This window comes from Diadema antillarum, unplaced genomic scaffold (genome assembly GCF_040938485.1).
Source record: "Diadema antillarum isolate AM-2024a unplaced genomic scaffold, OU_Dant_1.0 seq00000385_RagTag, whole genome shotgun sequence".
In the NCBI taxonomy this organism is placed as follows: Eukaryota; Metazoa; Echinodermata; class Echinoidea; order Diadematoida; family Diadematidae; genus Diadema; species Diadema antillarum.
The window spans coordinates 921,867-936,663 of NW_027271383.1; the positions used below are offsets into that span (position 1 = coordinate 921,867).

The 14,797-nt window shown below is 39.0% G+C and overlaps 1 protein-coding gene across 1 annotated transcript in view; it reads right to left on the reverse strand.

The window, feature by feature from the left end:
• LOC139731803 (tRNA pseudouridine(38/39) synthase-like) overlaps positions 1-14,797 on the reverse strand; it is a 171,252-nt gene that overhangs the window by 48,478 nt on the left and 107,977 nt on the right. The window contains exon 13 of the mRNA XM_071642678.1: positions 3,321-3,434. Coding sequence (XP_071498779.1) covers positions 3,321-3,434 — 114 coding nt within the window. The remainder of the gene's footprint in view (positions 1-3,320; positions 3,435-14,797) is intronic.

Consider the following 14,797-nt stretch of genomic DNA (forward strand, 5'->3'; position numbering starts at 1 on the left):
ATTAGCAATACTGCAAAGGTTACGTTGTCATCATCGTCAACCTGTCAAGCCTTACCATCATCAATGATTGTGGATAAAATCAATAGGCCTAATCACTCTGCATGATTTAAGGGGAACAATGATATCCATTGTCAGCCGGACTATAATATTCCCATTCGGGTCCAATCGCGCCTTAAATTGGGGTCGCTTTTGATCCCGATCGTGAAAGATATCGTATCTTATATCCGCAGCCCGATTTGGTTCGCGGTATTCGTATTGGAACGTATCAGTACGTTGCTGCACGTACCAGATCGGGGATCCTGATCGTAATGGTCATGTTAGATTGGTGCCAATCGTGAACTCAATCAGGACAATCCTGTCGGATCGTATTTGAACGGCAGACCAGATTGTGACAGATCGTATCGCTTGAAATAGACCAATCGTGACCATATCGCATCCAAGCGTACCAACACGTATTGACTCGCATAACCTCGTATCCAAACGTGAAATTTCAGACGAGTTCAAAAAATTTTCCACGACCAGTTACGAATGTCCAATCGTGGCGTTCGCAATGGATCGCACGATAGTGGGAACCCCGCTTAACACAAGTTCGAAAATAGCAAATTGATGCCAACCTGATCTACTAAAAACTCTCTTAAACACGACAGAATTATTCTCTTTTTTTGTCCAGATCTTCATAAATATTATTCTATTGAATTTAAATCTGGATTATGAAAATCTATTGTGATTGAGGATCCCTGAACTGCAACAGAAAAATGAAAACACTTCTCTTTTTAGTGGCAACGTCAAGGACGCTGGTAATATAGAGAGTAGCCCCCCTCCCTCCCATCCCCCTTATTGCTAAACTATTAATGTATTAGGTAGCAATAGGATTTTATTTCTCATATCAGTATGTTTTTTATCGCATTCCTTGCAGATGAAGATGAAAACAATTATCCAACAATCAAATCTTGAAAACTCTTTGAAAGGGCATTACCCATAATTCTAACTAGCTCTTTTGGCTGTCATTAAAGCGAATGCAAACATATCGAAAACAAATCTTTAACACGAAAGCAGATATATTGATGTTACTCGTGAGAAAGCCCACCCTCCCTCTCCCACAACCCTCAACAACTGCAATTCTATTAGCAAGGCTGGCATTCCTGCTATATTGACTATAGGCAAGCCATTTTTAAATTACTTATTGTGAATATAATGGTTTGACCCCAAATGACCTTAAGGGTGACCTTATAAGGAAAAGTTGACATCAGACCATAAAGACAACTTCAGAATCGAATTCCTTGACTCAGAAAACCTCTTAAGCTGACTTTTCAAATTATTGTAACACTTTTAAAGTTTTGAATTGTTATACTGGCCTTTAAACGTAAGTGGCGGCCTTATTGGATTTTGCAAATATGCAGCCCCAGAGGACGCCCTTCACAAGAAATATGCATTTTTTTCAGCCGTCGACAACTGCAATTCTATTACCAAGGCTGGCATTCCTGGAATATTGACCATGGACTAGCCACTTTTAAATTACCTGTTATGAATAAAATGACTTGACCCCTAAATGACCTTTAGGTGACCTTATAAGGATAAGTTGACTTCAGACCATTAAAAGAACTTCAGATTCGAATTCCTTGACTCAGAAAACCTCCGAACCTGACTTTTTAAATGATTGTAACCCTTTCATGTTTTCAATTGCAAGTGACCTTTAAACCTACATGGCGGCCATATTGGATTTTGCCAATATGGCCGCCCAAGAGGGCACCCTTCTTGGCGCCCATCAAAAATCGAAATAGTATGGTTTGGGCTACATGTGTGCCAAATTTGGTGCTTCTGGAAGAATTTGAACCAAAAAGTCCCTTGCGCCCCCCACTAGTATTACATTTAGCGTTGTTATTACATTTAGGGTTAACATGTATTACATTTAGGGTCGTTATTACATTTAGTGTTGACATGTATTACATTTAGGGTCGTTATTACATTTAGGGTTAAGATGTATTACATTTAGGGTCAATATTACAATTAGGGTTAAAAAGTATTACATTTAGGGTCGTTATTACATTTAGGGTTAAGATGTATTACATTTAGGGTTAAAAAGTATTACATGTAGGATCAATATTACATTTAGGGTTGTTATTACATTTAGGGTTGATATGTATTACATTTAGGGTTGTCTCCGGTTATCATATTGAGGGTTAAAATGTGTTACATTTAGGGTTGACATGTATTACATTTAGGGTTGTCTCCTGTTATCATATTTAGGGTTAAAGTGTGTTACATTTAGGGTTGACTCGATTATTACATTTAGCGTTAAAATGTATTACATTTAGGGTTGTTATTACATTTAGGGTTAAGGTGTATTACATTTAGGGTCGATATTTCATTTAGCGTTGATTTTCGCGTGTTGTTAAATTCGCGATCCAACTGTGATTCGCAAAATTCGCGAAAATTAAACCCTCGCGAAAACAACCACTTATAGGTTGTCCTACAGTAGACTGAGAGTAACAGAGGGAGGGAGTGATAATAAAATGCAACTCCACGTCTATCTGCACTTAAATAAAATGAGAATAAAATTAATCAAACAGAAAATGAAGTTCATTGGACAAATAAGGAAGAGTAATGGAATTACTCTTCATCCATACCATATGTTGTAACACAATAATGATATTTGTAATGACTAAAAAGGTGACAATGTAAATGACGTTATCACCGAAGTACATGTAGGTTTGCATAAAAATTCCGTCAAATCATATATATTAACCAACATTCCTTTTGTAATGATTTGAAAGTATACTTGTACAATGATTTGGAGCTACAGGTTCAATAACCTTATTCCTTTTTACTTGATTTAAAGAATGTGGAAATTAAGTACAGATATGTGTGCAGGTAATCTGCTAATTCTATAACTTAGTATGAGCAATATCACTTTTCACTACAAATGCGTAAAAATTGACACCCCAAAAAATATGTGACTTTGACATTTTATGTCAGTTCTTGGTGAAACTTCTGCTGTTCTGTGTGTTCACGCTTACTCTTTTTGACCCATTTACAGTGGTTGATGTAAATGCAAGTGAACCACGATGTGCGGCCAAACCCACTTGGCTCTACTGTAGAGATCGCTGGGAAAAAAAAAAAAAAGTTTACATATGAAGAATACCACAATGACGACAAAAAGAACATGCGAAAGGAAACTTCACTTGGCAGATGCTGCTCCACAAGGCAGTGTAAACACACAAAAATGTGGGGCCGAGTACTGCCATGAAGGCTGGCCCACCACTGTACAAGGTCAACTAAAGGTGATGTGGCATATAAATGGAAGATTTGATTGCTTTTACCTGCTCTGGGTCTGTCTAGAAGTGGTCTGTGGTGTTTTGATGGTAGGCAACCAGAGAGACATGTCACTTGTCTCACTGTTGTTGGTCTGGCATCACTCTCAGGAGCTGTGAAATCTTAAATGAAAATGAACATTACAGTTTCATTGTTAATCATTGCTAATGGAAATATGGTGAATAGACCAACAGAGATTGTTCTGTGTTTTTCTGAATACTTTATGTTCATACCTCATAATCAATTCATTTTTACTTGCAGGGGGAATAATATTAACCATAAAATATGTCAGCAACAAGTTGTGGAAATGAGTACTTTTCATAAAGAATTAAATTTTGTGGAATTTTAAAAATGTTTTCTTTACACTGTATTCCTAACGTGATGTCATGACCTGTAATAGTCTTCTCATCAAGCGATGGTGGCACCAAAACTTTAAAGACTCAGAACTATTCAATGGACTGTCCAATTTTCCTCATGGTCTACTCACATTGCTTCATTCACTCAATCCACATGTACAACTTATGGCGAGTTTCATTCCCCCTAAAAAATACAATATTTACTGATTGGTCAATGACCTTGCTTTATTTGTGATACTATGCCTTTTACTCTAAGTATACATTTAATGTTTTCTGTTTGCTTGCTCTGGAATTTTCTTTATATTTCTTTTTCATATGTCTCATCCAGCAATGGCAGCACCAAACTTTAACCTAACCAGGCTGGGCTTTTTTGGGTGTTCTGTGGCCGGGGAGGGGTTGATTTAACCCCCCCCCCCCCCCGAGATCTCGGCCGTCGCTCGCGCAATCACCATAAAAATTGGCACATACATTACCTGTCGCGTAATCTACCAAACTAAAAAAAAAAATGGACATTTTCATCATAATGATTAATTATGTTAATATATGCGTAAAATAATACTTTTTGCTCTAAATCAGAAATTAAAGCTCCTAGAATCCTAATTTTTGGTGATAACATTCTTTGTAGCATTCCTAACAATGTACATGAAAAAAAAATCTGGTATCAAAATCAATTTCTTATGTATTTTATTGTTTTATGAATTTCTTATGTATTTCTTCGTTTTTTCGACCTTTTGTTTTATCATTTTTTCTTCTCAAAATTTATGACAGAACCTATTTCAAGCATAATTATGCTAGAATTAATTAGTTTCAGCCTATGAAAGTGAAAATAATCATATCTTTATGAATAAGAAGAGAAAACTCCATAGATTTGCATAGACTTTGCATAGACACAAAATCATGTTTTTGAGCCATTTTCAGTCTGACAGGCATGTATAAAAGGTCGCGCAGCGTCGCAACAGTATGCACGATTTTCGCGAAAATGGTGTCAAAAGATGCGCAAGACTTGAAAGTAAAAAGTCAGCGAACGGCGCGGTCAAAAAATTTTGCGCGGCAGAGTAGTCGCGAAAAATGTCGAGGGGGGGTTGATTCAACCCCCCCTGGCCTTTTTAGGGTTAACAAGAGACCTGAGGGTCTCGCGATCACCTGAGTATTGCAAGTTCACCTTCCACGCATCCTTGCAGACTACCTGAGAACATTGCAAACTTGTGGGGGGGGGGGGGGGTGGGGGAGGTGGAGAGCTTTGACTGCTTCTATGGGGGCATGGAGTTCATATGCATATTCCATCACAATCGTTACAAGAGATCAGGGGGTCTTCTGCTCACCCGGGTATCACAAGTTCACCGTCTATGCACTCTCGCAGACTCTTACCTCAGAATAATGCAAACTTGGGAGGGGGTTGGGGACACCTTTGAGAGCTGGGGGTATGGTTTGGTGAAAATCGGTCTAGAGGTTTTCAAGAAGATGAAAATGTAAAAAGTTTGCATGCTGGACAAAGAGCAATGTCAATAGCTCACTTGAGCCTTTGGCTTAGATGAGCTGAAAATACCTGCCAAGTACACTGTATTTAGAAAATTTAGCCATGCAGTTTAAAAAAAATGTAACTACACTTAAAATTTTGTCAATTACTGACAAATTAAAATGTAGGGTATCCTACGTGATCCCATACATCCGGGAATAAATGTTTTGAGCTCTAACCCCGATTCAGATGACCCTATCCATTACTATCGTAGCCATGGTCTTCCAGTCGTAGGAATCTGAAGGGTCAAGTGCAAACCCAGATTGCAAACGCTTCTTCTATTCTCCATCAGAACTCACATCATTACGTAATACAGCCATTCATTCACGACTGCCCACTGAAGTATTCAACCGGACAAAGGAGCTCGGCATCTATAAGTGACGTGGATGCCAAGCTGGTTCTCACAAAAGGAGAGCTATTAAGGTCATTACTGCCAACAGAAGAAGAAGAACGCAAACCAGGCCTCGCATCCCACAGTTACAGAAAATTGAATGCGTAAGTTCCTCCAACTTGCATTATTTTACATTTATGACTGTCTACCTCTGCAACCCTCACTCTCTGAATAAAAAACTGGACGAATTTGCTATCGTTGTCAAATAACTTGGGTGTGACTTATGTGTAGTAAGTGAAACCTGGTTTTGAGCTGACCAGCCTGACAGCGACTACGCAGTGAACAATTTCGTATCCTTTTGCAAAATCAAGAACTTCTCGGCGTCGTGGTGGAGTGGTGATATATGCTAGACCTGATTTATCACCTAAGACTGTCACTTTTCTCCCACCGCATCCTGATCATGAGACTCTTTGGATTCAAATCAGGCCAAAAAGACTACCCTGTGACGTTTCGTGCATTTACGTAGCGGCTGTGTATTCCCCTTCCGCACACAATGGTGCCGACATCTCATCCAGTACCTCATGAACTGTGTCGATGATATAAACACAAGACACACAAACGCTGGTATCATTATTCTTGGTGATCTTAACCGAGCCGACATCTCTCAGCTTACATGTACGGGTGGTCTCGCACAAGTCATGAGTAATCCGACACATGGATCTGCCATACTGGACCTCATAATCACAAATATGCAAAGATGGTACTCGGCACCAGACATCCTCTCACCCCAAGGCACCAGTGGTGATCACAATGCTGTGCTTTGGAAACCGTTCTACAGTAAAGGTGAGAAAGTCAACAAAACAGTCAGTATTATCACTCGTCCCATAAAAGACTCTGCAATTCGTGAGTTGACAATTTCTATGAAACCCTGCAAGAAAAACTTTAAGTGTTTTTTCCACTACAGATAAACCATGGGTTACGCCTTTCCTAAAAGCGTAGATCTGTCAAAGACAACGAGCATTTCAAACAGATGAAATGGAGTGGAAACGATTGCACAACAAAGTTCAAAGGGTGAAAGCTGAACTGAAACGCAATTTCTACAAGGAGCATGTTCTCAAATTGAAGCAAGAGAAACCATCAAGCTGGTATGAACATATTAAACTCTTGTCATCTGCAGCGAAACCCGTAAGTATCATCACCATACCTGGATCTCCTGATTTGGATGACTGTGCTGTCGCTGAAGCGGCCAATGACCACTCCGCAAGCATCAATCTTGACATACCTGTACTTTATCTTCAGAGCTTATCAGCATTCTTACCCGCTCAACCTGCTAAGTTACTTCAACCGTATGAGGTGTTCAAGGAGCTGAACGAATCAAACCAGGGAAATAAGGTGGTCCAGATGGAATACCCACACGTCTTGTCAAGGAATTTGCTGTTGAGTTGGCAACACCCCTCTGTGAGGTGTTAAACTCTTCCTACCAGTCAGGTCTTGTCCCAAAGCAGTGGAAAAAGGCAATTATTGTTCCCGTGCCCAAAGAGAAATATTCCTCCTCGATTGACAGATATAGGCCGATCTCCCTGACTGATCACTTAGCGAAGATAGCTGAGATTTTTGTTTATCGCCATCTGTTGCGTAACCTGATCATCAGTTAGACCAGAACCAATTTGGTGCCAGAGCAGGTCGCTCTACAGCGCAATGTCTTTATATCGACATCTACACCTTCCTATGTGAAAACGCTGACCGCCCTAAATCCATCACTTCCATAGTCTGTACTGACTTCACTTGTGTTTTTGACAGGGTAGACCATTCAGTCGTGATGCAGAAACTGTTCACTTCTGGCGTGGCTCCATGGTTGATTGGATGAACGTGCAGTTTCCTGACGGACAGACAGAATCAAGTTCCCTACCGTGGTGTCCTCTCACCTCTGAGAGCAATGACAGCTGGTGTCCCTTAAGGCACCCGTCTTGGTCCCCTCCTGTTTCTAGTTCTCATCGATAATGCATTGCTCTTGCATGATTCTTCAATTCGTCGGTGGAAGTATGTAGATGATATGTCCATTGGCGCTGTTGAAATCAGCGGTGCTACGCCCAGTGCGTCCTTGCAATCTGACCTTGAAGTTTGGTGTAGTCACAACAATGTCATGCTGAATCCACAGAAGTGTCACATTATGCGTGTCAGTTTCAGCAAAACGCCACCCCCTGATCTCGATCTCACTCTGTGTAACGATGTTCTGAAGGAAGTATCAGTCATGAAACTGCTCGGTGTGGCTATCCATAGGGACCTCAAATGGAATCACCATGTGTTCTCCATTACATCACGCGCAACCTCACGTCTGTACATGCTCCGCAGACTGGAACAATTCCGACTTCCTCCTGCAGACCTTGTGACAGTATACACTGGGTACATCAGACCCCTCCTGGAATATGCTTGTCCTGTCTGGCACTCCAGGCTTACTGTCGTTCAATCATCTGCCATCGAACGTATCCAGAAACAGGCACTGAGGATTACCTTCCCTGGAAGTTCATATCGCACACCGCTTGAGATAGCGGGGATCCAGGACCTGGCCTTAAGGTGTGTCAAACTCTGCCTCTCTTTTGCTAAGTCTTCCACTAAACTAGAGATTGGAAAGAACTGGTCCATCAAAAACGACTGCATAAGATCTTCAAGACATACAAAGTTGTACAAGGACCCTAGGTGCCACACCAACCATTTCAAAAATAGCCCAGTACCATTCATGACTAAACCACTGAATTCCAAATGATATTATACAGGTCTTACGTTTGTTTGCATCATGTCCATTGGCAATTATTATTTCCTTGTAATGTTTCCTTGTATTATAAGTATTGTTTTGCCAACTCTCTTTAAACTGCTTGGAAATGGTTATCATATTCATATATACATTCATGGTGGTATGTTTTGCAGTCCTCTTACCATCTCACTGCATTCATCATACAATACTGACAACGGTTAACCGTATACAACATATTTATTTCACGAGAAGTAGAATAATCTCATGCAATACTATTTTGATGCATGTGTACTGTAGTATTTGGATGATGAAGTAACAATATTTCAATCAAGTTTTATGACCAGGTACTGGTTTACCCCCTTTTATCTACGGGTGTATACTGCATAGATTATATATTTTGTTGTGTGAACAGGTATAATGATGTGGGGTTTATATCATATTTCATATTATAGCATTTGATGTGAAAAGAGTAGTTTTTATATGCCATTTAAGTGTGTAGGTTACAGTCAACACTTCTATTTTACCTTCTGTCTCGACCTCTCCCGCTTCTCTCATATTTGGCTCACCCGGATTTTTGTTATCACAATAAAGTACAACATGTACATCCCTTCTCCTTTTTAAAAATCTTCTCCATGTTCCTTCCATTTACCTAGCTTTTGCTCTCTCCCAAAGGCCATCATTTTTGAGCAGTTTTTTTTATTGTATTATTGCAACAATTTTTAAGTAATGATAATCACATTTAACTGCACACATTTATTGTACAAGTGGACTAGCTTACTCAATATTATGACGCATGTAGCATTTGGATAATGAATTTCGTGAAAGAAAGATATTATTCAGAGGGGTAAAGGTTCAGGGGCGAGTTTCTTCACTTTGTCTCCCTCTACAAATTAAATTTGTTATAATCGCAACTGCTGATCTGTAAATTAACAAACATGTCGGAAAAAAGGAACCAGTGGGACTCGAACCTGTCATCTACTGCTTTCCGGGCAGCGACACTACCACCACAGGCTGTCCCTGGTTGCCGGCAGTGACACGATGAACATGGAACAAATACCCAAGTTCCGAAATTCCGACATTGTTATGTTAAGTAGTCCAAGGCGGACAAGGCATATCAAATGAAAGAAAGATATTATTCAGAGGGGTAAAGGTTCAGGTGCGAGTTTCTTCGCTTAAATTTGTCTCCCTCTACAAATTAAATTTGTTAAGATCGCAACTGGGCAATTCCATGGTATATAGGACACAGATGCCAAAAATTCAAAATGATATTTGTTTCAAACACCAATACATTTTCAGACAATACTTGAGTTGAAGTTTTAAGAATCATTATGTTTTTCAATAAAAGCGGCCATTTTGATTTTCAAAATGGCTGTCAAAATATGCCTGTAACTCAATGGTAAGAAAGAGTGTATTGTCACATAACTTACTCTCTGTATATGCACTTTACTAGTACTCTAAACAACAATCTTTTTAGTATGCAGTCACCAGAGAAGTCTTTTACCACATGATAGAAAAAAAAACCAGCTGGTTGCTTAAAAGAATTTGCTAAAAACTTTTAATTAGTTTGACAATGATGGATGTAACATCAGTTACCAAAAACAAGGAATTTTTAACTTTATTCATCAAGGAAAGTGAGCTGTATGATGTGACTTGGAATTTCTAATGCATGCCCATATGTCTTCCTTTCAATACCAGAAATAAGGATACTTGGCATACTGGAGAGTCAAAATGAACACTTCAAAATGTGTAACGTCAGTTACCAAAACGTCGTATACCAGCATGTAATGTCAGCTACCATGACAGTAATTATAACTGAGGCAAATTTTTTGACTTTAGGCCATTTCAATACATCTGACAAGTCAAAGGTTATCAAAAAAGAGCAGCAATCCCTTTGATAGGGAATGATGTCATCACCATGGTATGTCCATGGATACATTTTTTTTCATTTTACATGCATTTTATTTCTTTAAATCTATTTATCTATTTATCATTATTATCATTTTATGGGGGGCTTGAGCTTTTGATTTAAGGTTCAGTACAAGTTTAAGGTTAAATCATCTGAAGTTTAAGTTTACCACATGCAATATATGCACCTAAATTACTATACAGTACATTCACAGTCCTACGTGACGATAAAGCTACCGAAGTTTGTAAGCCTAATCAATGATGTGGTTGCATGGTAACCACCTTTACTAATGATTGCTTTTGCTAGCATTTTTTCTCTTTTTTTTCTGGAAGCTTAGTGAAGTTTCTACCTCGAGGCAAATGCACAAACAGATATATTTCTTCGCTTGCACTTTAAATGTCAGGTTAAGGTAATATGGCACATCTTGTATCATGGTACATAAGGCATATACTGTCATTACTGTTTGAAACTTAACACTGATGTTGCTCAAAGTGAGAGGTGATTCTACGGTGAAAAAATGTTCATTCATGCAGGAACATTTTGTAATACATGATATTTATGAACAGGAAGATTCGTTTATATTGATCTTAGAATTCTTTCGTTGCAAAGTCCTATTTCTTGGTAACTGGGATATATTTGCAAGCCTTGACAAACCAGTGAAAAGGAAAAGAAAAACAATTATATTACTTCAAGCAAGGAATAAACCAATAATGCCCTTTTGACCAAAAAAGCATAATGTTTCTTCTTCACAGAAAAATATCAAAAGTGTAACACTATTCATTTAAAGGGACTGTACAGTTCTGGTTGAGGTGAGGATTTAGCTTTTAACGTTTTGCGAGATATTCAGAAACCACTCTATGAGATGTCAAAGAGCATGCAATTCTAAGGGGTATCAAAAGTTTATTTGATGAAAATCGGTTTTGAAATGGCTGAGATATCCAAAAACAAGGTGAAACAAAGAGATCCTAATAAAAGGCATGGCCTGTCGCCTTCTATCAATTTTATCAAAAATCAAATGAAGTCCATCAAAATCACGCGCAACGCTGTATTCAAACGCAAGAGCGTTGCAGAGAAGACTTGCGGTTTTCGTAAGAAACTAGAAACTGCATTTAAAAGCATCTCTTAACATCTACGGAGGTGCGTTATTGTTAAAAAGTCTTGCATTTTTTTGTATTTCATATGCAAAATTAAAAATTAAATGCAATTCTAAAAATTAAATGCAATTGCAAGTCCATCATATCACACGGAACGCTGAAAAGACTTGCGTTTGATAATCATATGAAAATAGAAAATTGTAGGGAACTTTTTTTTAAAACTCAATTGCGTTTTAAACGGGATTCTAAAAATCCAATGCAAGTCCATCAAATCACACGCAACGTTGTATTTAAACGCAAGAGCGTTGCAGAGAAGACTTGCAGTTTTTGTATGAAACTATAAGAAACTGCGTTTAAACGCATCTCTAAACATCTACGGAAGTGCGTTATTGTTGAAAAGACTTGCATTATTTCTTATTTCGTACGCAAAATTAAGAATTAAACGCAACCCCGAAAATCAAATGCAAGTCCATCAAATCACACGGAACGCTGAAAAGACTTGCGTTTGATAATCATCCGAAACTAGAAAATTGTAAGAAACTTAAACTCAATTCTAAAAATCAAATGCAAGTCCATCACATCACAAGCAACGCTGTATTTAAAATGCAAGAGCGTTGCAAAAAAAGACTTGCAGTTTTTTTACGAAACTAGAAACTGCATTTAAACGCATAGAAATTTATAGAAGTGTGTAATTGTTGAAAAGACTTGCATTATTTTTTATTTCGTAACGGAACTTTCACCGTGACTGAACTTAGTCTGCACTAGCAGGGGAAAGGCATCGCAACATTTTTAATACACGTTTGAAACTACCGGATGAACAAACTTTTCTTCTTCTTTTTATTTCAGACTGGCCCGCGCCGTACAGAGCGGTAATGTTGCGAATCGGAGCGCGAGAACAATTCATTTTCAGAGTATGGCAATAGAAATTTAAGCAAAACAAATATGGCGACTTAGGGAAGGAAAATCACACATCCTATTTCAACTCATTCGGCACTGAAAAATTATCTCGACAGAATCATACGAATTCACACCCATATCTTCGCAGCAACGCACTTGAATTTAAATCGCAAAGTTGCATGCAATTTGGGGAATATGCGTTTGATTTTTAAAATCAAATTTAAAACGTACAGTGTCTAGAAACGTGCCCAGGTTTCCGATCCCGCTCTCTCAAAATCTCTCTAGAGATTTGGGAATTGTGCGTTGTCATTACTAATTGGCGCGAGATTTATGCATGAACTGAAAAATAATTGTTGCCAATGTCAGTAGGTATGTTTTGGCGGCAAAAGGAGTAAGATTTGGGTCGCGATCCGCATCGTGATCTTACTCTGTGATAGGGGAAATTAGTTTTCATTTATAAGTCGACAAATTGTCGACTTACGTGTAAGTCGACTTTCGCGTAAGTCGACATGTTTTTCTCAGTCCCGATTATGTCGACTTACGCAAGGTTAACTGTATCTACATCTGCGATTGGGTGTGAATGGCTATGTGATTCTGATACTTTCATCAAACAAAAGGGAATTGAACTTTGAAAATTAAAAATTGATAGGACATATTATACTAACCTAGACACAAAATTTAAATTTTGTATCTTTGAACCTCATTTGCACATCCAAGATGGCATCTGAAGAAAAAAATTGTTATCTTTGGAATGGTTCTCTTGACATGATTTTTTATGTGTCCAAAATATGGGGGCTATATGCCACGTATTTACTAAGATACACAACAAGATATTTTTGACTCTTGACCCTACTTTACACAGCCAAGATGGCATCTGAGGAAAAAGTCCTTATTTTATAACAGGATCCAGGTAACATAGGAAGATTAAATGAGAACTTACCTGTTTGAAATTTAATCTTGATTTTATGAGTAAGTCGTAGAGAAGAGACTATATGTCTGATCGGGTGTAATATGAGATCCCGCTGGTCACGTGTGTGGCAATTTTTAAAGCTGTACGAGACTACAGGATATACTAATAGGAAGATGAAGATGTTGAGAACTTTGCCTGCATAAGGCTACGTAAGTCACGGGGGGGGGGGGGGGGGGGGGAAGAGGAGGGATGTAGTCTCTTCTCTACGACTTACTTATAAAATCAAGATTAAATTTCAAACTGGTAAGTCCTCATTTAATCACCCTATTTTATTACGTAAGTCTCCGATCGAGACTACATGTCTGATCGGGTGTAATATGAGATTTCAAAACCCTGTAGTCACGTACAGAACAATACATCTGTAAGCCATCAAACGGCATCACTACAGACAGACATACCTGTGCACTCTGTGCAGACTGCCATCCCATAGGCTGACTGAAGTTGCCAAGTCAGTAAAGCCTGGGCAAATTGGCCAGTGTCTTGTAAAGGCTTGCAATAAAACTTTCTGAATGTCTTCTCAGCCACCCATCTAGCCCTTGAGAGGATTTCTGACACAGGCACCTCACTCCTTTGTGCTGCTGACGTAGAGGCCGCCCTTGTGGAGTGAGCACTGAAGATCCGTGTATCGACACCAGCGTCATGTAGGACAGTCTTAATCCAACGTGCAATTGTAATTTGCTTTGATGCACGAAGGTGGGGCTTCTTATAAGCTACTAATACATGTCTCTCCATCCCTCTTAGATTCTGTGTCCGCTGCACATACTCTTTCATATAATTCATTACGCACAATCTCCTATCCGGAGGGTACTCATTTAGTGTTACACTGAATCCCGTATTTCCAGGCTTGTTTTGTTTCAGTGTATTCTCATAAGAAATCTCAACAGATGATTTTTTCCACCTCATCCTGTCCAGGTGGATAACATGAAGAGACTGCACCCTTTGTGCAGAAACAAGTGCTATCAGCATAGTCAATTTCTGAGTAAGTTGCTTCAGATTAAGTGCCTTGGATGGAGATAGCTTTCTGAGGTAGTCCAAGACCACATTAACATCCCAGATAGAAGAGTAACGAGGTGCAGGCGGCTTTAAATGAAAAACTCCTTTCATAAACCTATTTACAAGTGGGAGCGACCCACGAGGCTGTTGTCCACCATCAACTACGAGAAACGTGGAAAGGGCACTCCTGGCTGTATTCAGGCTACTGTATCCAACTTTTTCTTTGTCTAACATATTTGTAAGAAATGCAAGGACATCACAAACTTGGACTTGCAAATAATTAATGTGTCTCTCTGCACAAAATCTTTTCCATTTTCTGATGTACACCTGGTACTGTGCTTTAGTGGATCTTTTCCACAAAGCCGCTATGATGTCTATTGTCCTTTGTGTGAGGCCCTGCTCTGCCTAAAGTCCCTTCCAAGCCTGCAACATAGAGACAAGTGATTATTCAAAGGATGTGGGGTGCCTGAAACTGGTTGACATAATAATGTCTTACTCTTTCGAATTAACATGGGTTCCTCAACCAGCATGCTCTTAAGAATAGAGTACCAAACCTGTGTTGGCCAATTACTGGGCACCACTAAAATTCCACATGCCTTATCCTTCTGAATTTTCTGCAAGCACATTTGCACTAGATTGAACGGGGGAAAGGCATAAAAATCCCATTGAC